Below are 25,416 nucleotides of genomic sequence, written 5' to 3'. Positions count from 1 at the left end.
GATTTAGGAGATTTGTTTTCCAGCAAGGCAATAACCCCAAGCATAAAGCCAAGTCTACACAGGAATGGCTTAATAATAAGTTAATGTCCTGCAGTGACCAAGTCAGTGTCCAGGCCTCAGTCAAATTAAGAATTTGTGGCTGGACTTGAAAAGGGTTGTTCATTCATGTTCACAATGCAATCTGACAGCTTGAGCAGTTTTGTAAAGAAGAATGGGGGGAAATTGTAGTGTCCAGATGTGTAAAGCTGATAGAGCTTTACAGACAGACTCAAGACTGTAATTGCTGCCAAAGGCGCATCTTCTAAATACTGACTTGAAGGGGGTGAATAATTATGCAATCAATTATTTTGTTTAATAATTGTATAAATCTAGACCAATTTGTAGAAATTTGTTTTCACTTTGACATGAAAGTCTTTTCAGTTGATCAGTGTCAAAAAAGCCAAATGAAATCCACTGTGATTCAATGTTGTAAAAAAAAACATGAAAACTTCCAGAGGGGGCATGAATACTTTTTATAGGCTCTGTATGTAAGTGGCTGTACATAGGTGACTCTGATTAGGAAATAAATGTGGTTGGAGGGTATGGTGGGGTGGATGTGCACTCCTGTTTTTTTAAAATCATTTCTTACTCCCATCTGCTCATGGTCTGATGTTGCTCACTGTCTAGTTGTTGGAAAATGTTGGTCTCCCAGGCTGGCAAGTTTATGCTGCATGACAAATTCTGCATGGGTCCTCTGGCATAGGCCTGCCAGCAGATTGTTGCAGTTTCCTTTGTCACGTTTCACTTAGCATCGTGCGCATGATGACATAGTCTGTGGGTTGTGCACAAAAGCCAAAAACCATGCCATCAGCAGATAGTCATTATTTAGCAGTCAAGGTTTAATTTGATCTACAGTGTACTTTCATCCATATAATGGACAATTGGGTAAGGAAACCCTTCAGTTTTGCATCATTGACCATGGCAGACTCTTGCACTGCTCCAATTTAAAACATACAAACATGAATTATGAGTATAAGTCTATTTGGCCTGTCGAGCCTGCTTGGCTATTTAATAAGAGCGTGGATGATCTGTCAGCCAGGTTCCTGCCTACCCCTGCTAACAACTGCTTATCCATCCACCTTTGTCTTACAAGCATTCAAAGACTTTGCTTCCACCTCCATTTGAAAGAGTTCCAAAAATGTTTTTTTTTGTTTTTTCTCTTAAGTTACATTCAAGTTTGCTGACATAGGCCAAATCAAAGGAGATGACAAATCAGTATATTGAAGGGAGTTTGAACATCTGGCTGAGTGATGCTGTAACAACAACCTCTTACTTAATGTCAGCAAGACCAAAGAGCTGGTTATTGACTTCAGGAGGAAGAAACCAAAGGTCCATTAGCCAGTCCTCATTGGAAGATCAAAGGTGGAGAGGGTCAGCAACTTTAAATTTGTGGTGTTATTATTTCAGAGGATCTGTCCTGGGCCCAGCAAGTAAGTGCAATTATTTAAAAAGCACCGCTGTTCCTCTACTTCCTTAGGAGTTTATGCAGATTTGGCATGACACCTAAAACTTTGAGAAACTTCTATGGATGTGTAAAGGAGAGTATATTAACTGGCTGCATCACAACCTGGTATGGCAATACCAATGCCCTTGAACAGAAAATCCTACAAAAAGTAGTGGATATGACCCAGTCCATCACAGGTAAAGCTCTTCCCACCATTGAGCACATCTACATGAAACATTATTGCAGGAAAGCAGCATCCATCATCAGGAACCACCACCACCCAGGACATGATCTCTTCTCACTGATGCCATCAGGAAGGAGGTACAGGAGCCTCAGGACTCACACCACCAGGTTCAGGAATCATTATTACTCCTCAACCATCAGGCTCTTGAACCAAAAGGGATAACTTTACTTCATCCTTAAAATGTTCCCACAACCTATGACTTACTTTCAAGGACTCGTCATCCCATGTTCTCGATATTTATTGCTTTTTTATTTATTATTATCTCTTTCTTTTGATATTTGTACAGTTTGTTGTCTTTTGCACAGTGGTTGAATGGCCAAGTTGGTACAGTCTTTCATTGATTCTATTATGGTTATTATTCTATAATGGATTTACTGAGTATGCCTGCAAGAAAATAAATCTCAAGGTTCTATATGGTGACATATATGGACTTATTTAATAAATTTACTTTGAACTTTGAAGCCTTCTTGTATCCTCTTCAGAATTTAATTTTCTACCTATCATTGTATTGCCTACAAATGAAGTAACTATACAAGTCACTTTTCATCCAAGACACTTATATAAATTGTTGAAGTTGCAGCTTCAATCCTTATGACACACCACTTATTACAATTTGACAACTAGGGAAAAAAATCCATTTATGTCAACAATATGGTTTTTGTTAGCCAGTAAATAATCTATGCATGGCAGTAAGTTACTTTCTGCACCATTAGCTTGTATTTTCCACAATAATCTTTAACGTGGCATTTTATCGAAATCCTTCTAGAAACCTTTCTCTTCAGTGTACGTTACTTCAGCGAAGAATTTCAGTAAATTGGACAAACTTCATTTTCCTTTCACAAAATTGTGTTATTTTCTTGATTAATAGCTCCCTATGGCTCATGCTAAGGTAACTGGCCCTTAGATTTCCATAGCTTCTCTGGTGCTCATTGTGGGAGCAGCTTGTTCTTTGCAAACCTCTGCACCTGGATTTGTACTTTTGTCAAGGATCAGTGACAGAGAGTGAGCAATTAGGAAGAAGAAACTCCATGGAGAGATTTCAGGACAGTATAGGCTGCCTGAGGCACTGAACTTGTTTCATGATGATTTCAATGTGTTTTGCATTTAATTGTGTACTTGTCTGCATTCTTTCCCTGTGCTTTTACATACAAATTGTCCTGTTAAAGACACAGTAGGTAGCAAAATCAGCAGTCAGGATATTTGACTTAGATTTAATAAAAAGAAAATGCTGGAAAACTACAGTCGATCAGACAGCATCCATGAAAAGAAAAGCAATTAATGTTTCCGAAGGGTCCGAGACCCTTAATCAGAATCAAGGAGGAGTAACACATTAGACTAGCGTGAGCTTCACTGGCTTTGAATGAACTTGTCACACGTAAGCAAATCATACTCATAGGAAGCAAATGGATCTGCTGAAGTGGCTTTGATCAAACACCGTGCAATGCAGTGAACTTCTGGTTGTAAGATTCCTTAAAGTTACAAGGATTTCATGGCCTTCCTTCTATTGCTAGCAATTATATGGACAATCAATTCTTACGTTATTGTTGGTTTTAAGGGGAATCTGCAAATCATCAGTATCACTTCACCAACTTGTTAGTTACTGCTGTAATCAAAATTCCTCCTGCCTCTGTGTTTCACTTCTGCAAATTGCTTCCCTATCTACAGATTACTTTTGCTGCCTTATGTGTAAATAATCTGCTAGTTCACAATAGCTGCTTACAGAGTATATCACAAGTGCAAGTATTCAGAAATCAGATCCAGTCATTGAGGAGAATACAGTCACTTGTGTAAAAATAATGTGATTCAGCATCTCATGGGGGAAAAATGGGAATGCCTCCAACTTGTTCCCAAAGCTATTTGTCAATGGAGGTTAGTTTATTTTCACATTTCACTTATACAGGCATCAATTGCTGTAGTCTGAGTGATAGGTAGCTGTAAAATCATTGTTCATAAAATCTCACTTGCGAAATGCTCAACTTGGTGTGATCTGTCAATAAAGCAATATAGGATGCCAAATAGTTAAATTTTGATAACTTCCAGTTGATAAAGTATCTTTTATTATATGGTTGTCCCAAGTCCCTGCTGCTTGGGAGTTGAAACATTGTTTTGGAAAAACATTTCAATTTTGTTTGGAAATTATTTGCATATGGGAGGGTGGCTCCCTCTGCTGTTTTTGAAACAGGTATACGTACACAGATAAATGAGGACAATTCCTATCCTACGACAATTCTTGTCCATTTATTGCATTGTTGAACATGATCCAAACCTGATTTTAGATTTGATTATTTTAACAGACCCATGTTAGATTACAATTATCTTACTCTTGGGTTTAATTTCCATATTCTAAGAACACAGTCAATGCGGATAGGCAATATCTCAGAGGATCTATCCCAGGCCCAATGTATCGATTCAATCATGAAGAAGGCACGCCAGCAGTACTATTTCATTGTGTGTGTGAGGAGATTTGGTACGTCACCAAAGACTTGCAAATTTCTCCAGATATACAATGGAGGGAATTCTGACTAATTACATCAGAACCTGGTATGGAGTCTCCAATGGATCGGATTGCAAGAGACTGCAGAGGGTTGTAGACTTAGCCAGCTCCATTATAGTCATAACCCTCCCCACCATCGACGATCTTCAAAAGGGGGTGCCTCAAGGACGCAGCATCCACCATTAAGGACCTTCCCTGTCTGGAATGTGTTCCCTACTTGTTACTAGCATCAGGGAGGAGGCACAGGAGCCTTAAGACCTATTCTCAATGAGTTAAAAACAGCTTCTTGCCCTCTACGAGCAGATTTCTGAATGGTCCATGAACTCATGAGCACTATCTCATTATTCATTTTTCGGTGCTTTTTTTGTAATTTTTAATCATTTCTGTCTTTGTACCTCTACCACAACATATTTCATGTCACATGTATGTGATAGTGAATCTAAGCTGATTCTGATTCATTGGCACAATTCAGACCAGTGATCTTAAACTGTTTTGTGGTTATGCCATAGAAAATGGATAAAATTCATACTATAAGCCTGAGTAATAGGTAGTTGTAAAATCATTGTTCATAAAATCTCAGTTCATTGCAAAATTCCCACATTGGTGTGACGTTTCAATGAAGAATTATTGGATGGAAAATTCTTAAATTTTAAACTTATCTAATGTAGATAATCTTTTTTGTAATCTCAAGAGCTGGAAAGTAATGTTACCTAAGCACCTACATTAACTTTACCTTTCTTGATTAAAGGAATTTGGAGCTATAGTCCAATCTTAGCCTGAGTGACAGTGAAACAATTGGACCATTAATGGTGCAGGTGTTAGATGCAAAAGTGAGTCATAAGGGTCAGAAAACCTGCACTGCCTTTCAATAAGCTCATAGTTGATCTGATCTTAGCCTCACCTCTATTTTCTCCTTTTATGTAAAAAAAAAACCTGTCTGCCTCAATCTTGAATATATCTAATGACTTATTCTTTACAGGTTCACTATCTGCTGAGAGAATAAATTCTTTCTCACTTTCCGCTCTAGTCAACATCAATAAATGATTTAAGAGCTCAGGAACTTACATCCCAAAAGTTATTGAAGCTATCACAGATTGTGAATGATTAAAATCTGAGGGATTTTGGAGTCACCAAAAATATCAAGGGGGAGGAAAAAAAAAGAAAAAGTGCTTAAGATGGATTGTTGTCATTTACTAAAAGAGTCTTAAATTCTAGGTTTAAAGAGCTTTTTCAGGACCCCTTTCTGGAAAGAGATACTGGCTTTGCGATACATTACAGAATCACTTGAGCCCTAAAGAGTTCTTTGGCAAGGATAGCTGGCTACCTCATTGTCATCTTGCACCTTATTGTTACTTACACTGCACCTCCTCTGTAGCTGTTACACTTCATTCTGCATTGATATTGTTTTACCTCGTCCCACCTCAGTGCACTGTTTAATAATTTGATCTGTATGAACAGTATGCAAGACAAGCTTTTCACTGTATCTCAGTACACGTGACAATAAACCAATTCAAATTTCAATATAATCTTGGGATGTTTGGTCTTGCAGTTAAATCAAGACATGATTTAATCAAACTGTCTAAACAAACAAAATAGCTCAATAGGGTGGATCGATCTTATTACTGGCTCCATTTTGCCTGATCCAGTTGTGGAAGGCTTACTGGTCCAGAACATCTTGCATCCCGTGAGATGAAATAAGTAGCAGCAGGGCTTCTAATAATGCAACAAGGAAGCTTTGCACCTGAAAACACTATGGCCAGCTTTTCTGGCTGTAAGTGTTGACGGATGCTAAAGTTAAAAAAAATGTATCTCTAGCATTCATACATGCTTTTAAATATGAATCAAATTGTTGATTATAAGAAAAATGAGGAAACAAATTAACTACCAAAGACATTAAATCAGTGAAATAATTAAGTAACTAGCTTCCTTTCCTTAATACTCACAGCTCTACAATATCCATTAAAATCAATGGACATTGCACAACAATCGCCTCAGCAAGATACAACTTCACTAACTGTCTCAAACTGGAAGGAGTGAACTGCTAGAACTCATATTTTTAATGTGTAAGTTTAGGGCTTCTGAATTTGGTTGTGCATGCACAGGAGCCCCAGATTTCTTCAAACAAGTAAACGCCAGTAGTTGTAGCCCAATATTCAAGAACAAAAAGGGTACACTGTGAAAGTTATGATAGCTACTTTGGAGTGACAATTGTAATCAAATGTTCCTGCAACAAATGCAGTGAAGGTTCAGAACTCTCCCAAAAGGTGAAACAACCATAAGGCGGAAAGTAACAGATTTTTATTGGGTGAAATTTGTTTTGGATCAAAAGTAGATATGAAGGTAGTGTTTAAATGTCTTACCATTGACAATTCCCCCCATATACAGTATACAGGGTCACTGTGGATCAGAAATTCAACTTAACCAAGCACAGGAATACATAGCTATATGAACAAATCAGAACCTCCTACGTGTGATTCAGCTGCTGACACATTAAAGTCTCTCCACCAACCGTAAGGCACATGTCAAAAGCATGGTGGAATATCTTCCACTTGACTGGATATGTATTTCCAACAACTCTCAAGAAACTGAATAATATCCTTAACAAAACCAGTCACTTCATTGGCTCCCCATGAACTGCCCTGAACATTCACTCTACTATCACTGGACATGGGTTACTCCAACAGCAACACCCCCCCCCTCCAAATTTCAATCTTTACCATCAAGGTGGACAAGTACAACACTCCTGCCTATCCTATTAGCCAATGTAGAGTCTTTGGAAAATAAAACCAAAGACCTCAAAGCAAGATTGCTGTACCAGAGGGACATCAAGGACTGCTGTGTACTTTGCTTCATGGAAACATGGCTCACCCCTGCCATTTTGGATGAAGCGCAGCAACCCAAGGGCTTCGCCATTCACCACAAAGACAGGAAAGCTCACTTTTAAAGGCAGAAGTGGAGTATGCTTCATGATTAACATCACGGTGCACAGATGTGGCAATCCTGCTCACCCAACCTATAACATCTAGCGGTTAAGTGTCACCTATTTTACCTGCTAAGGGAGTTTTCCGCCATCATCCTTGTGATGATGTGGTCCTCCCCAGGCCAATGTCAGGCAGGCACTGTGATCCGCGGTCACAAAACAGTGCACCCTGCTGCTTTCCGTATTACTGTGGAGGATTTCAAGCAGGCCTCTGAACAACTGTTTGTCTTCAAGAAAGCTGAGTTGGTCTACAGACCTATTGTGACCCAACAATACTTAAAAGGCTCCACCCATGTTTCTGTATTTCAAAACTTTAAAATGAATCACTAATTACAACTTGTGGAACAGGGATTTATATTCTAGCTCAACAAGTATTCAGCTTCAGATTGATTTCCTTAACTGGCTCTCAAGCCATATTGAAGAGTCAAAATTCATTAGCGCTGATTTAACCAGCACAAATAAAAGTCCTAAATTACAACCATACATTACCGCCCCCCCCCCCCCAAAATTGAATGAATTGTCATAGCTGAAAGACGACCTGAACTAAATTTAAGAGACAGAATAAAATCACTGCTTTGTATGTCTGCAGTAAAGCAAATAAAACAAGATCTTGGGCTGTAAGGCTAGAGAAATGAAACAAACATGAATTTCATGAAATAATTTCTGTTTATCCAGTGTATGTGACAGATTCTGTATGAAGCTTCAAATTCACAAGTGAAAAGACATTGGTTTAAAAAAATTGGTAGGGTTTCCATCATACTTCCTACTAATGCCTAAAGGAAGGTAGAAACCTTTATGGTCATTGCAAGGTTGATTGTCCTGGACATCATTCAAAAGGTACCTACAAGCTGTTGAAATTGGGGGGGGATTAGTGCTGTGAGAAGTGAGAAAATTGTAGGGTCAGGCCCTCTGGTATTTGAATAAACTGAGTTTAGTAGGGGATTCCTATATAAATTGTGCCACGTGTGTTAAATGGATCACTGATGACAGATGGAAGATGAACTTGCCTTAGTTTGGTCACAGCCCGATGCAGAGCAAATAAAAAAGATTAGAGTGATTAAAATGATCACTACTTTGACATTGTGGCTCAATTCTTCCTGTAGGCCTCCAAAAAGAGCATTACACAGGGATATAACATCAATTTGATATACATCAGATGTGCAAGTCTGATTGCTCTGCAAAATTGCCTGGTAAAATTTCCAGTAACCACCTGAAAATGGTCACTATTATGTGCTGATTCATCCAGAGTGCATTTTCAATTGCACACCACTAAAGGCTTGAATTTCCATGCCAGTAAATCTCAGGGCTGATGAATGTATCCAATCAATATCTAGGAGAGGCAGCAAATTCAAAATTGTCAAGATCATAACTCTTACCTGAAGATATTGTGTCAGAAAGATTAGATGTGTGAGATGTGGACTGCAATTTCCTGTTTAGGGCAATTGCTAGTCCTTGTGTTCTTCTGTAAACACTGTTGAATTTATACCAAGCTTGGATATTAATAGTTTACATTTTGTGGAAAGAATGGAGTTCTATCTTTTGAGGTTCTGGAAACTAAATATATTGGTAAAGTTAATTAACTACAAACAAAACATACTTTCAATGTTGTACAACATTTATTAACAGGCAGATGACTGGCTCGTTCCATTCTCTCCCACCTCTAACACTCCAGGCTTAGCTATAGCAGCCAGACACTTCAGTCAGCATCACTGGCTGCTAATGAGTACTTCTATCCACTGCAATATTCAAGAAAGCCTCATCAAATTCACACCGCTTCGAAATAAACTGTGGGAGAAATATCAAACATTTTTGCCCAACATAAAAAAATTAACACCTGTAAATTGTGCCAAATACTAGGCTCACTCACAGAACACATACCCAAATTGGCATTTTTATTTTAATCTTTCAACTATTAGCTCTTTTTTCCCTTCTTCATCTCCCGAGAGAAAAGGAAATGCCTTGCACTAATAAAGTACCTTTTACGACTACAAAACACCTGCATGCACTTTGAAGTCAGGGAAATTCTAAATGAAGCGCTGCCAATGTTTTAATAACAGCAGTCAAAAATGTAACAAGAAGTTATGCTTTATCGTCCAATCTCCGGGGTATAAAAAGGGAACAAAAAGAACATTGCATGTTTGTAAAACAAATATTTCACAGAGAGGTTGGAAAAGGGCCAATATCATCATGATGGATACCACCCACCTTGCTCAGGGACTGTTTAATCGGGGAGGAGGCTGCACACCATCCACACCAGGACCACCAGAGTTACCTTGCCCAGAAAGTAAGGATGATCAATACCTCCACCCACTAACCCATTCCTCCACAACCTCCAACCATTACTACTTATTTCCTGGCAGAGTAACCTTATGTACAGACACTCCTGTGCCTAGCATCACTTTATGGACATACAATCAATCTATATAAGCTACTATATGTACAGTGGATTCTGGTTAATTAAGACGATGAGTTATTCGGGGCAGCTGCTTATTTAGGACAACTTTTAAAGAACAAAAACTAACCAAATCAATAGCCAGGGTTCCCTTCATTTATTTGGGATACTATACCACTCAATTGGGAAAGGAGACTATTACTGAACAGCTTCTGACTAGTGTCAGTCATGTGCTCTTGTGTGGCTGTTAGACACCATATTGCACTAATAGAGTGAACAGTTTTTAAATAGTATCAGTTACGTAAGCCTGTGTTCAAAAACCAGTGATTTGTCACTGATAGTTGGCAAGAAATAAGCAGTAAGACAATTCAGAACTGTTTTGCTCACTGTGGCTTCAAGCATTCAGGTTTGGAAATGCCAGAAACAGCCAGGAGTAAAAATTAAACTATTTAACTACTTCAAAAAGTTAGGAACTACAAAGAATTTGGAGGTATCAAAAATCAGCTTGATTGTTGCCTATTGTCCCACCGGATTCTCAGCTCTCACTCATGACTCCACGTGGCTGTTTGCATATGACAACAGCCATATCCTGATACACCACTTTGACAAGTAGGTTAAATCAGTTGAGGTTAGGTGGTGGGTTTCATATCCCAGTGAAATAAAGACATGCCTGTTCCACCATGTTGTCAGCTCCGGTGGACTGGGTGGATGAGATTTACAGTGAGATCCAACGGCCAAGGAAGGGAGTTCAGTGATGCTGCGTGGAGAGCAAGGGGGATGACGAGGCACTGAAGTAGTCATGGTTTTCCAGTGCAACTAAGGAAGACTCCAGTGTGACAACTACTCAAGCCACTGGACCCGGACTTCTGAGGATGAGAGAGTGGAATTGTCCCAGTGCAGCAGCTTCTCCACTTGCACAGGTTTTCGGTCATCGTTGGATACAATGGATAAGCACCTGTGGCATTGGTAGCATTCTAATTTATTCTGTGCTTCATTTGAATACATAATTTGTTACTCAGTTAAATGGTAGGCTGTCTTTTTTAAAAAATACCTTTTTAAATATTTTCATGAAACTTTGGCTAATTGGGGCAGCTACTTAATTGTGCCAAAGTGCAGTGGTCCTGATGTTTCCCAATAAACTGAAATCCACTGTGTTTATATTTATTGTGTTTTTTTTATTATTGTGTTCTTTACCTTTTTTTTGCACTGCATCGTATCCAGAATAACAATTATTTCATTCTCCTTTACACTTCTGTGACATTAAACAATCTTGAATCTTGGAAAGCAATCCATTAGTTATTTTAAAAGCAAGTTCCAAAATAACAACTCCATTGATAATATGATGAATAGCTTCATTGAATCTATATTTGATAAAAGATGTCTAATGAAGACAAACAATTGTTGAAAAGATTATTCTGCAGAAACTAATTATTGCTAGATGCAAATATATTTAAGGAAAAAAATCATATCCAAAATGGAATTCAAAACTTTTTTTTAAAATTTCATATCCTAAAGCATAGCAAAGCATTTCTAAAATAAAATATCAATAATTTAGTGAAAACTTATTACTGAATAAAAGCTGATTTTTCCAGTATGTTGTTTTGCTAATCACATATCCTATATATTTAAATATTTATAAATATTGTTTTTCAAAACTTTTTAGCACAATGGTAGAACAATTCCCAACATAAATTTGTCAATGTATTGAATTATTCAGTAGTTAAATCACTGCATTACCCATGAACAAACACAGAGGAAAACATTTTTATTACTCTTCTGGATTTAGTGTGGATATGAAAGATCTTTTCAAGTGATGGCAGGGTTTCTTAGAAACTTCAAAACGTAAACAAGGTTTAAGATGTTAAGATACATCAGTGATAAATATACAAGTGATTCTGCCTCTGCCAAGGATGTTGTTTTCTAAAAAATATAACCTTCAGATTCTGGATTTTGAAATGTACCCGGTCTGTACAGATCTCAAGGCACAGATAAACAAACACATGGAGGAGTCTGTGTTGTGTGGGTGGTGGTGAAGGTGGGGTGTTGAGGTGGATCAAATTTATGACAAGTAATGCTCCCTGAAGTTACAAGATGCTGTATACACTTTCAAAAGTATAAGTACTGAAGAAATCCAATGCCAGAAATATGGCAATTCATAAGTTACTATTTCTATACTTTCAATACATGGATTGAAAAGTTCAATTGAAATGTATTTACATCCATTATACAAATACACATTAAAATGCTGAATGCTTATTTACAAAAATTAATCTAAACATGCAAATATAGGTATGGTCAAATTTAGGAGCAAGGTTAAGAAACCTACAAACTTTACAAATTATTGCAATTGTGTATGTTTTAGCTGACTTCCCTGCCCCTCCCCCAACCTAACAGAGCTAGTACACATCAGTGTTTCTCACAATGTCAAAAAGGCTGGGATAAACAAGTGGAACAGTCAAAAATGTCTTGAGAGTAATATATTCTGATCCTTAAGTGACTTGATTCATGCTTCTGCGATTATCAGTAAGAGGGAAGGGTAGGGGAAGAAAATTGGCCTTGTTGAAAGATTCTCAGAAGACAAGACGGCTAATAGTATTAAACCCACCACTTCCTCCGCCACCACCGCTTGGGCCACAACTCCCTGGTGGGTCACTGTCATCAAAACTATGTGGACGAAATGAACACGTTGTAGAAGATGCTTGCAATGCTCTGGTACGAGCACTTAGCTCTTGTTCCTATGTGAAGAGAAATAAAAATTAGTTTTTATTCCAATTGTATTGCTTGTCAGAAGTGTTTAAATCCTTAAATGCCAAGGATCATTAAACGCTAACATCATAATGATCCAACCCAAAGGGGGGTATAGTCACACCTTTGATACTCCACAAGGCAAAATTACACAGCTTCTAGTAGGTCATTAGATTTAGAATAGGAAAAATATTTCTGAGTATTCATAACATATGGTCACCACTTACACTCACAGAGGTGAGAATACAGTCTTTCTGGTGCACAACTGCTTAATAATTCATTGAAAAAAAGTCATTGTTAAATGCCTAAGATTTAACCGGTAGATGAAGTGAATATAAACTCAGTCAAAAGTAGCTTGCAATTGCCTGCAACACCAAATTGCCCACAGTTTAAAAGACAGATTGCTGTAGTCATTTAAAAATAAGAGCACATCAAAGGGGTCAAGGAAATATAAAGATATATGGAGAATGTCATGTTAAGAGTAACAGTCATAGAGGAACAGTTGGAGAATACAGTTACTCTGTTCTTCCACAGAACGCATAACTGCAGTACTATCTGATAAGACTTGCCACTGAAATCACTATAATTGTGAGGTCTGCTAATTATTCACTAGTTCTTCACTAGAATTGACAGAAGTTAGAATTTATGAGTGAGTTGACACTCATAATAGTAAATAGGTTGTTGTTCCAGATTTAACAAGAATTAAAAGGATTAATTCCCTTTTATTCACCCTTTGTCTTTTATCAGCTGCATTTAACTTCTTGCTTTTACCAGCTAAATGCAACTGACAGCTCCTGTCTTTTTGCTCCCTCTTTACATTTATACAGTATGTCTTAGTGAGGTTACTTCTGTTTGATTTGTAGAAGAGCATCACTGTTGTTTCATCCATTCAGAAAAGGTAATTCCCTTGTGCAGAGCATTACACTGGAACAGACATATTCATAGCAAGTTCTGCTAATAAACCCAAAAAAAGTCTGTGGTTAGTTATTGGTGAGTTTAACTGCATTCCTTCAATGTTAAGGGGCAAACTTTGAATCAATGCTGATAATTTCTAAGGGTATTAAGAATGGGACTTGAAAATGAAGAAAACACCAAATTTGCAGATTTTTAGCATCAACATGAGAAAATGATGAAATCATCTGGTCAGGCAACAATTATGGAAAGAAAACAGTACTAATATTTCAGGTCAGAGACCCATTGTTAAAATTAGCATAGAAAACAAATTACTTTTCACTTCCAGAGAGAGGTTGAACAAACTCTCTGATGGGATGAAACCAAATGGGTCAATGTGATAGAGAAGATTATGCTTACTTGTTTATGTTATTTGTCACTGATTGCAGAGCTGTGGGATATTCCCAGTGATGCCAATGGGGAGAAAAATATTTGATCAAAATCACAGGTGGATGATAGGTAGAATAGGCAGAAATGGCTGGTGACTGCTAAATCCTTTTACTGTTCCTCAGATATGAATCTCTCACCAGTAAGAAAATATTCTGATTTGCCCATTTTAGGCCCACAGTCACACTCTACAGTTGCTTCAATAATTCTTGGGCTGTAAATTCTTTGGTTGAGCTCCTAAATCATTCATTGATGTTATATCAACAATTTCCATCAACTTGCCAGGAAGAGTTGAAGGTGAGAATGAGTCATTAGATATATTCAAGGTTGATATTATTTTGATGATAGAGAAATTTTAAGAACTGACAGGAAAGTAGAGATGAGGCTAAGAACAGATCAACTATAAGCTTATTGAAAGGCAGTGCAGATTCTCTGACCCGTATGACCCACTTTTGCATCTAATTCCTGCATCATTTGTAGCCCAAGTAGCCCATTTCCAAATCTTCCATTGTCACTCCAGCTCAGATTTTTAATGGTCTAGAGGTGCAAGCTTATTTTATTAACTCACTTTGTGATAAGTTACCTTGTCTCCATTTACTGTATTCCTACATCAGCAAGCTTCAAATTAAAGAATTCAATCAAGAGAAGCAAAAATAACATTTCACTGTCATTCCATGGTATTGTACATTAACAATGTAACATGATATAATCGCATTGACTGGAGTTAATATTTAAGCAAAATTCCAATTTTACCCATCTATTATGATCACACTGGCTTGGTGTTAGGTATTAATCTATTGATACCGTTCATCCTTCAGTACTTCGTCCAAGTTGTTCTTATTTATATGTTAAGCCTTGGCTGAATGTCACTGTGCAGGAGTTTTAGAATTTTGTTTACATGTCATGTTCACATCAAAAGTAACTGTTGGGTTGGAGCCAGGAACGTGACAAATCTTCCTCTCTCAGCCCCAGAAGAGGCTGCGGATGCAAAAAACATATTGCTGTTGAAATTCTGTGGGTAAGGGAGCATCAGTGGAGGGAAATGGATTGAACGTTCAAGACCAGAAATATTGACCGTCCATTTCTTTCCATTGATGCTGCCTGAAATGTTGTGTTCAATCGATTTATTTTTTAGTATCTTCAGCTTCCCCCCCCCCTCCCCCCCGTTAGTAAGCACAATGCAGACTGGCAATCAAGCTTAGTGATTTCTTCATCATTATGTTTCAAGCACACAATGGATAAACTTACTGAGCTACTGATCAAAAGGGGAGAGAAGCTGGCAGAATTGTGATTTACTCCATGGGTCAGATTAGAGTTTAGAAACATAAAAATAATACAAAAATACAGTACATTTCTGTGCTATATACATTAAAAAAAACTAAATCTAATATTTTTGTACCATGCTCTAATTCATCTTGACATATGGTAAAGAGTGTTGACTGAGCAGTTGTAGGGATCTTAATGTAAAATGAAATTTGGCCATTAAAGCCCATCTTCCCTTGGCAGCTGGATAATGACATTAACATTCTTTCAAATTGGTTGCTGTTCACTCAGGTATCAAATGGTAGCTGGTGCATTTCTCTGCTGGAGATGGGGTTGGTTAAAGTTAAAAAGAAAGGTGCTGCTGTGATGATTTTTACCAGTATAAAGGAGGTTTTAGGCCGCATCTATTTGTCCTACATAGTCAGGAGCACCGGTCTCTAACAAAAACTGCAAATAATGTTTATCATTGTGGAACTCCTTCACCAGGGACATAACATTCACCAAATACAGTACCTGTAGATAAAGCTTGTTGTCTTTAGTAATTGCATCCATGAGTTCTTTTTGCAGTGGTGGCTCTCCATTCACCCACAGTCCATTTACTGTACTTGGGTATATACCATCATTAGCATCTTGTTTCCTATAAAACAAGACATATGCAGTGTCCTTAGGAAACTTATTAGTAATGTTCTGAACAGATTGAAAGGACGTGAAGGTCACTCTGCTGTCATTGAACAGAAACCATTCCTTTGATGTCTCTTTGCAGTTTGTTTCGTGCCAAATAACTGACGTACTGGAATTGTCATTATCTGCCACGTAACTTGGAGGACAGGACAAATCAGCAAGGCCATTCTTGTAACACAACTGACCTACAGATCCCGAATTGGTGTTTCTGGCATAGCAGTAATAATGGCCACTCTCAGATGACATCCCAGAATGCACGACGATAGAACAGAGGTGGTAAGACACTGATTGGGAATCGCTTGAATCTACCGAACCAGAAGGTTTCAATTTTTTAGGCAGGTTTTCAGGCGAGTCAGATAGCAATGATTGAGAGTTTGCTAGTGATTTTGGAGTTTTCTTTTCAACTGGCAACTGTAAAGTAAGTGGAAGTGCCACATCATCCAGGATCTTTCGTCTTACGTGACTTTTTGAGTCATATGAAAATCTTAGGAGAGTGAGAATGAGGTACTCAGGTTCATCTACTACCTGCATCAGCTTCTGTGCATTCTGTAGTGAGGCACAATTTTCACAGTAATATTTGTTCTCTCCATTGAGAATCTCTGGGGCCAGAAAGTAGTTTATTAGATTAGGGACAGACTTGGTTTTGTCATTCTGCTCAATAGATTTATTGCTGTGAACTGTGACCAGTTCATCAGATTGTATTGGCACCCTGGAAGAATCCGCAGAATTAACGGATTGTAATGGAAATGTTTTAAGCATTTCGTCTTGCATTTCTGACCTATGTCCAATTTCTTCCACCTGTAGGTCATGAACTACAGAAGGTTCAGTTTGAAGAGTGTCAGAGACTACTGCAGTACAACATGTAGGCATTCTGCTTTCACATTCTGCTGGGACAAGCAATTGTGTTGATCCAGCTTCTACAATGTCTTCAAGGCATGGAGGAAAGGCCAATGAAAGGTCAGTGAATGCTTCTTGTTTCTGAGACGTGCTTTTACAGTTTAGACAGTGTATTGTGGTTTGCAGTTTGCCTCCAAACATTTTCTCTATAAGTGTCTTTCCATCAACTCTTGCTAGATCTGGTTCAGTGAGAGATGTTGCTTCCTCGGGATGCTTCTGAGCGTTGCAGTCACATACAGAATTTTCACAGGTTGGTGAGGAATTCTCACTGAGCATTCTGCATGTTTTTTCTTCTTCATGTAACCTAGGGAGAAAAGAATAAGCACTAAACAATTTTGTATTGGGCATAACATTACAATTTAGCAAATCATGTTAAATATAAATGAAATTTAGGGAAAACATATCTAAGATGTAATGGAATTATTTACAAGTCTATATAAATTTAACATGCTGAAAATGGTTCACTCTGCATAAAGTAGTCCCTACTTTTCCCACAGTTAAATACTTCTAATCTGTTCCTGTCCACATTTTAAATTATCTTGCATCTAAAAGGACAAGAGTAAATCCTGAGGATTAGATATTTTAAATTGAAAGATGGGTCAAAGTGTCTGTTGTTTTGACCTTCCATTCCCTATGAAAGGATTAACTGGAACATTTTGTTATGTCTGTAGATGTAGTAAAAATTTTACTTTTTTCCTGAAATAACACTTTTAAAATGAATTGTTTAAATTAAAATAAAATCTGAAAGCACTTAACATTTTTTTCAGACCCATCTCCCACAGACCCAGATTGTTCATATTAATAAGTCTATTTAACAATCATCTGCTACTCAATGTGAAAACTAAAATCCATTGTTCAGCGGTTTTTTAAGAATTCAGAGCTACATGTAATCTTGATGGATTTTGAGAGTCATACTGTCCCCAAGTAATAAATCAATCTCTTCAGTTATTTTATTAAGTCTGGGACAGTAACTTATTAGAAAACTCAACAGCATCTCAGAAATATATTCACTTAAGTGGATATTGTTACTAGGCAAAGAAACCAATTTCTGTTCCCATAAGGAAAATGGTGCTCTCACTTTCAAACAAAATTTCAGTTTCTCAACAGATTTTCTGATATTTTTAAGAATAGAAATACAAATCACAATAACTTGCTCCTGCTGTGCAGGAAAATGTCCCAAGCACTTAACCATGAGAACAGTGGATTTGGAGCACAGGGTAAAGGGAAATCATAGGCCTATAGATCCACCAAGCTGCAATTTAGATTGTGTGGGTTGCTTTAAGTAATAGGTTTAAAAGCAACCCATTAGATCTTGGAATATCAAGAACAAATAAAATCCAGTGTAAAAACATTGTGCTGGAAGCAGGCTGCAGTCATAAAACTGACTGCTCCCAAGGTGAAAGACTGCAATTCAACTATTGTTTCAGTGAGAACGCAAACTGACTAATAAACATCTTTGAAAAACTCACTGTACTACTAAATGGCTGAGTAGCTTTTAACTAAAATAATTTTCCACGATTAAAATTGTTACAGCTGTAGGGCTGAGTCACAAATAAGCATTTTAATGAACATGAAAAATATTCTGAAAATAATGAACTCTGCTGGTTCGTGAGCTGTTTGGCAATACCCAAATGGACTTGAGCAGAAATTTGAGCAATTAATCCACTATGCAAAACTTGTAAAATTTTGAGCACAATTTCTGATAATCCAAGATACAAGAACTGGGCCAAGATTTTTGAATATGGAGAGGAGCATGTCAAGGCAGAGTAATGCAACGTAGAGATGTCAACAGCAGATGGTTGACCAAGGCAATCGAAACAAGGGAGCAACTTTCTTTGGGTAAGGATCGGTTTTGATTGCATTAATGTTGTTGGATGAATGGTCCAATCTCTAATGGTCAATCAAAAAAAAACAATATAATGAAAGCCACACATTTATAGCTGCCATCTAAGTTCGGCGTTTAACACCATCGTCCCTCATATCCTCTGCTCCAAATTGTCTCACCTTACTATGCCACCTGACCTCTGCGATTGGATTTACAGCTTCCTGACCAACAGAAGTCAGCAGGTAAGGATGGGACAGGTCACCTCGGATATTCGAATCACCAACACCGGTGCCCCCCAGGGGTGTGTCCTCTCTCCACTGCTGTTCTCCCTCTACACCAATGACTGCACCTCCTCCAACCCCTATGTGAAGCTTTTGAAGTTTGCAGACGACACTACCGTCATCGGACTCATCCAGAATAGTGATGAGTCTGCATATCGACAGCAGGTGGACCAACTGGCGCTCTGGTGCAGTCAGAACAATCTGGAGCTGAACACGCTCAAGACAAAGGAGATGATAGTGGATTTCAGGAGACATCCCCCTGCTATGTCTCCCCTCACAGTCCTCAGCAGCCCTGTGTCCACCGTGGAGAACTTCAGGTTCCTGGGAACCACCATCTCTCAGGATCTGAAGTGGGAGCAGAACATCAGCTCCATCCTGAAGAAGGCCCAGCAGCGGATGTATTTCCTGCGGCTCTTGAGGAAATACGGTCTGCCTCAGGAATTGCTGCTGCAGTTCTACACTGCAGTCATTGAGTCTGTCCTGTGCACCTCCATCATTGTGTGGTTTGGAGCCGCCACCAAGCAGGATAGAACCAGACTACAGCGCACAGTGAGGACTGCCGAGCGCATCATTGGAGCCTCCCTGCCTTCTATTGTGGACCTGTACTCTTCCAGGTTGAAGAAGAGGGCGGGGAACATCATAAAGGACTCCTCCCATCCTGCGCACGGACTGTTTGATCTGCTTCCGTCTGGTAGGCGCTTCAGATCCCTCCAGACTAAGACTAATAGGCATTGGAGAAGTTTTTTTCCTACTGCGGTAACTGTCGGCTAACTATTACTTGGATTGCACTACCTGAAGGTATAATCTATATTTTCATTTATATTTATCATTATTATTGTTATGACCAGAGAGACAACATCTGCCGGAAGTAAATTCCTTGTATGTGCATAGGTACTTGGCGATTAAAGTCTGATTCTGATTCTGATTAATCTCTATTTGTCAAAATTTCCAAAGAACTCAATCATAAATAATCTCTGCATATTTCAACTTCAAGTGGGCACATTGGGATGACCTATTATTTGAACTTCAATTATTAGGTCAAAAATTCAAGTACAGTGGAGATTGAGATGACCTGTCACGTGAAGTACAAGTAAAAGGCCAAATTAGTAAAAGAACACAGGCTACGTCAACTGTCTTTAAGAAAATTTAATAGAAAATGAATCAGCCTCGAGTACGAACAGTGTACTCCATATCTTACTAAAAAAAAGCCAAATCAGGATCAAGATCTTCCACCCATATCTAATTATATCTTACAGAGCCTTCTCCTATTGTAAGAGAGGACTGATTACCCACAAGCTGGGAGATGCTGGGTGATTCTCAATAAATTACATCATGAAAGAATGTAGGAAGGAGCAGATTTTTTTATGGCAATATAAAACAAAATATTAGTGAAAGTAGTGGTCATCTTGATCAGTATGCTTACATCTGTTGTTTAAAAGTAATTATCTAATTAACTAAAAGTAAAGTGGTTAACAATAGACTAGCATCCAGAGACCTCAACAACTGACCTGGTGACACGGGTTCAAATGCCAAAATTTATATTCAACTAATTAAGTTTGGTCTTAAGAGCTTGTATAAATAATAGTAGCCACAAAATTATCTGATTCACTATTAGAAACACAGACAAAATATTGCAGTATCTTAGCAGGTCAGGCAGCATGTATAGAGGGAAATAAACAGTCATCGTTTCAGGCTCAAACCTTTCATCAGGACTGGAAAGGAAGGGGGCAGAATCAAAAGGAGTTTGGGGGGTGGGGGAGTACAAGCTGGCAGGTGATAAATGAACCCAGGTGAGGAGGAAGGGTGTTGGGTGAAATGTTGGGAGGAGCTGTGAGGTGATGGGAGGCAGGGAGAGGGCTGTAGAAAAACCTTGATTAGTGAGGACAATGGAATAAAGGGAGACGATGGCACATCGTGAGGGCAGGGGAGAACAAAAGGGGTAAGATGCCACCAAAAAGGTGGGGCGGGGTAACAAGAAGGGAAGGGAGAAACTAGGGGTGGTTACCTGAAGTTAGAGAAATTGATGTTCATGCCGTCAGATTATCCAGAGAGAAATTTCATCCCTTACAGTGATGATTGCATTGGAACTGCTTCCTACACCACTGCTGTACTCATCAATTTCATCAACTTTGCCTCCAACTTCCACCCTCTCCTTAAAATTACATGGTCCATCTGACACCCCTCTCCCCTTCCTTGATCTATTGCTGGAGACAGATCATCTATGGACAACTTTACAAGCCCCTGCCCTTAACCTCTTCTGCCTATCAGCAGCTGCCAGCTTCTCACATCATTCCCCCTGCTCCGTCCACACATCTACCCTCCCCTTTAGCTAATCTCACCCACCCCCTGCCAGCTTGTATTCCTCGCTGTTAATCCCCCCACCTTCTTACTCTGGCTTCAGTCCCTTTCCTTCCTAGTCCTGATGAAGAGCTTCATTCCAAAGTGTCAGCTGTTTATTTCCCTCCAGATGTGTTGCCTGACTGCCGTCCCGTCATCATTTTGTGTGTATTGCTCAAGATTTCCAGAATCTGCAGACCTTGTGTATCTAATTTACCAGTATCCTGTTTCACTAGCATACAAATCCAGACCTACCATTGTAGTTGATTCTGAATTGCCCTCTGAAATGGCCAAGCTAGCCAATGCTCAGCAATTATTTAGAAATGGACAGGAAAATTGCTAGCCTTGTCAATATCTGAATGCACAATAAAAATTCCAATCCTTTTCTTCTATTCTGAAATTTTTTTCATGTATAAATACAATTTAAGCTTTGAAATTACCAATGGTCTGTTCATATATGACCAGATAACTTACTGAACAAATTTTCTTTGTTTTGAAACTAATTCTCTTGTCAATTGCCCTCTGATTATCAAGATTTATCAAAACATTTTCTCGGCACTTGACAAAGCCCAATCTTTCAACACTAACTAAATTTACCCTTTTCCTTCTCAGCTCTAAGAATAAAGCAGGGTTTCAATAATCCCTTATCTCTTGAACTGTTCCAATACAACTTCTCACTCTCAATAAGGGTTATTATCATGTTTAAAATATAGTGCTCAGAATTGGTCACAAAAATCCAGAATAAACCTAATTAGCAAAGAAAAGATTCATTAGAGTCCCCTTGCTTTCGTGCCCAGCTCCAGACTCTACAGTACAACAGTAGATTCAAAGATTTGATTATTTGAATTCCCTGCTCTCTCCTGTGCTGCTTGAAGATTGTGCCATTAGTTTAAATTGTTTCTTTCATTTTCCCTTTCAAAATACAATTTTGTGATTCCGCTTCAAAAGAAACATTTCAGGATGCTTTCATGTTGTGGAATGCACTCTGTAAATGGAAGCCATTTTTCCCACTGATATGCTAATCCATTAAAATACTCAATAAAATCATAATATTTATTCCAACGTCACCAAAATTACTTGAGGAAGCCTTCTGTTGGTTGGGGTTGACCATGGATATTGTGTCCTAGCTGTCTACATGATACACAAGCCAGGGTAGTATGATATGGAGAGAAGCTGGTGTCCATGCAGCAGACTCCCCCTCACTACGCAGTTGATGAATCCAAAGGAATGGCAGAGACAGATACAGTTTGGAACCAGTGGTGTCACAGGTTTGCCACTCGGTGCTGTACTCAACATAGGACTGCCTTAGGGACTCCAGCTGTGGATTTATCCTCAGGGTTTACTCCCAAAGCCATTCCCATGAGTGGGTACAGACACAAAGCAGTGAAGATTTAAGAATAGAGCTTTCCTTCTGTTGGATAAGCTGCCAAGCCGCATCTGACTGAAGCGACTGGTTTTAAGGCCAGTACATGGCATAGGAGACGGTCCAGAGTTTTACGAGAATGATTCCAGGAATGAAAGGGTTAACATGAGGAGCGTTGTTGGCTCTGGGCCTGTATTCAATGGAGCTTAGCAGAATGGGGGGGGGGGGGGGGTTGTCACTGAAATCTATTGAATATTGAAAGGCCTAGGTAGAGTGGATGTAAAGAGGATGTTTTCTATTGTGGGCGAGTCATTTCTTAGAAAGGCGGTGAGAGAAATTTCTTGAGAAAGAGGGTGCTGAATCTCTGGACTGTATTGCCATACATGGCTGTGGAGGCCAAATCATTTGGTATATTTAAAACAGAGGTTGATAGGTTCTTGATTAGTAAGGATTTCAAAAGCTAAGGGGAGAAGGCAGTAAAATGGGGTTGAGAAGAAAAATATTCAGCTATAATTGAATGCTGGAGTAGTTCTGATGGGCTGTATGGCCTAATTCTGCTCATATATGTCTTACAGTCATGAGGTGTGCACAAAGGGAATGCCTTTGATAAGGTGCAGACTAAGATTGTCCTGGTTGTAATTGTTTTTGTTGGCAATCTAAAAGAGTGACTGAGTGTTTATGATTTATAGCTGAAATGTCTGGATGAGTGTATATAAAGAGGGGGAGGAGAGAGGTGGGGAGGAGAGGGGTGGGGAGGAGAGGGGTGGGGAGGAGAGGGGTGGGGAGGAGAGGGGTGGGGAGGAGAGGGGTGGGGAGGAGAGGGGTGGGGAGGAGAGGGGTGGGGAGAAGAGGGGTGGGGAGAAGAGGGGTGGGGAGGAGAGGGGGGAGGAAGAGAGAGAAGAATAAAGCCAGAAAAAATAAGAGTACTGAAACAACAAGATGCAGAACACACCATTGTTGAAAATTTTAAATAATAGTGAATGCTAGAAATACACACCAGATCAGTTCCATCTATGGAGAACCAGTTCTTTCACAAATAGCTATATTGTTGAATTCAGTATTAAGTCTTAACAGCTGCAATACCTAGAAAGAAGGTATTCTGGAAGCTAAAGATAAAGATGTGCCAAGCAGCTGGAAGGACTAGTCAACTGATCAGAGATGTTCTGCACTGTTGTCTCCCAATATGAATATGATAATGTAGAAGGACTGTACTGTGAATACCGAAAAAAATTCACTGGATTATAAAAAATGCAGGTGATTGTTGCTTTAACACAGAAGAACTGTTTGGGTCAAAGTGGGAAGGGATGAGGTAAAAGAGTAGGTTGCATTGGAAAGTGCCAAGAGAGAGGGATTTGAGGAGATTAAGGAGAAAAAGGAAGTTGCAGAGGAAATGGTCCTTTTGACATGTTGCAAAGGAAGAAGACATCTTTGAAACACCTTTGAAGGTGGTGTAAATCCATTAAATGTCGAGGCCTGTTGTAATGGATGGCGAGTACAAAGGGAGCACTGGTTGTGACGGGTGGCAGGAGGAGATAAGCACAGAAATGTGAGAACAAGAAGCACTTGATAGATAGTGCTATGAAGTATCTTAGAGGAGAAGCCACACTTAAAGGAAGACCCCTTAAAAAGTCTCAACATCAGAACAGATAAGATGGAGAAGACAGACTAAGACAAGGGTTCCCAACCTTTTTCATTCCAGGGACCAATGCCATTAAGCAAGGGGTCCGTGGACCCCAGGTTGGAACCCTTGAACTAAGAGAATGGAATGGAGTCTTTATAGAAGGTTTCCTGCATTTCCCATGTTAGGTTAAAACAGTAAATCTCATGCCCAGAACCTTTAGAACCAAGCCACACAAGCACGACAAGACCATTCAAATACAATTACCTCTGTACACAATGAAAAAGAGGACCCAATGAGATATCAGAATTGTGCATAGTTGTCTGACGCAAACAATGGACAATTCAGCAAGCACAGCTCATTAATAAAAATACAGAAATTATCTTATTTACTAAGTTTAATTATAGAACATGAATACCATACAAAAAAAAGTGTTTACCTATCCAAAAGGAACCTGAGGTATTCAGAACAGTCTTGCTGGGACCCAGGGGTGAACCACGGTGGTTTTGATTCTTCGAAGAAATTCTGTGGCGCAAACGCTGCTCGCTGTTGATATAATATCATATGTTTGGAATTTGCATTTCCATATTATACTGCACTATTCCAAACAACTTAAATGCATAGAATACTGACAACACAGAAATAATCTGATACATTAAATCTATTGAGGAATTTAAAGACATTTGCAGATACATTGATTTTGAGCTTATTTAACCTTAATTATAAAACATAAATTTTCTAGTTAACATTTGTCTTGCTAATGCAAATTTGTAAACATCTCAATCAATATAGAGATTTTGCAATAATGGCTATTAAATCATTTCTAAATATAACACAAAAATTCAGACTGAATTAAGCATAGTTTGTGGGAAAATGCAGAAATCAGAGAAGCCAGAATGCTTTGCATTAAATAATTTCCTGTATCCGTTTTCTAAGAATATAAGGTTTGCTAATATTTTCAACGTTAGCATTAGTAACATCATCACAAAAATAAAACAATTGTCAAACCATTTCCCAAATAACCTACCAAGCAATAAAGAATTCAAAGCAAACTAGTTTCAAGATAGCACAAAGGTAACAGCATTCAGAATTTACCTATCCCATTAAATTATATCTACAAAAAAAATTATCTTTTTAAAAAAATTACCTGAGTGTGTGCCAAAAAGGCAAACAGAAGTTGCAACTTCCTCATCAAAGAGCGAGATCCATTTAGATTCAATGACAAAACAGACCTCCTGAAACTGAAGGACTTTTTTTGAGAACACTGAATTTTTGACCCCCCAAACTTGTCATTTAATCTCAAATGTAAAATTTAATTAAACAATGGTTTAAAATAATTATTACATTTTCCCCCAAAAGTAAATTAACAAGCTGATTTGTTCCACTGAGCAGTCATGCTTACGGTTATACTGTAGCCATCAATCCCTGATGCAGTGCACAGAAATATATCGAATTGCTCACAATTCCAACAAGCA

The 25,416-nt window shown here is 38.6% G+C and overlaps 1 protein-coding gene across 4 annotated transcripts in view; it reads right to left on the bottom strand.

Moving 5' to 3' along the window:
* Positions 1 to 8,832: 8,832 nt before the first annotated feature.
* usp38 (ubiquitin specific peptidase 38) overlaps positions 8,833 to 25,416 on the bottom strand; it is a 33,737-nt gene continuing 17,153 nt past the window's right edge. For 3 of the 4 annotated variants that reach the window (XM_073042770.1, XM_073042772.1, XM_073042771.1), the window contains 4 exons: positions 25,089 to 25,182; positions 24,381 to 24,487; positions 15,453 to 16,821; positions 8,833 to 12,328 (listed from right to left, as the gene is read on the bottom strand). In XM_073042770.1, the coding sequence (XP_072898871.1) occupies positions 12,164 to 12,328; positions 15,453 to 16,821; positions 24,381 to 24,487; positions 25,089 to 25,182 (1,735 nt within the window). In that variant the 3' untranslated portion in view covers positions 8,833 to 12,163. The remainder of the gene's footprint in view (positions 12,329 to 15,452; positions 16,822 to 24,380; positions 24,488 to 25,088; positions 25,183 to 25,416) is intronic. The other variant, XR_012098630.1, reaches the window with a different exon arrangement.

Source organism: Hemitrygon akajei, chromosome 4 (genome assembly GCF_048418815.1).
Source record: "Hemitrygon akajei chromosome 4, sHemAka1.3, whole genome shotgun sequence".
NCBI classification, from domain to species: Eukaryota; Metazoa; Chordata; class Chondrichthyes; order Myliobatiformes; family Dasyatidae; genus Hemitrygon; species Hemitrygon akajei.
The sequence above is the reverse complement of the archived record's forward strand: the minus strand, read 5'-3'. Positions and strand labels throughout refer to the sequence as shown.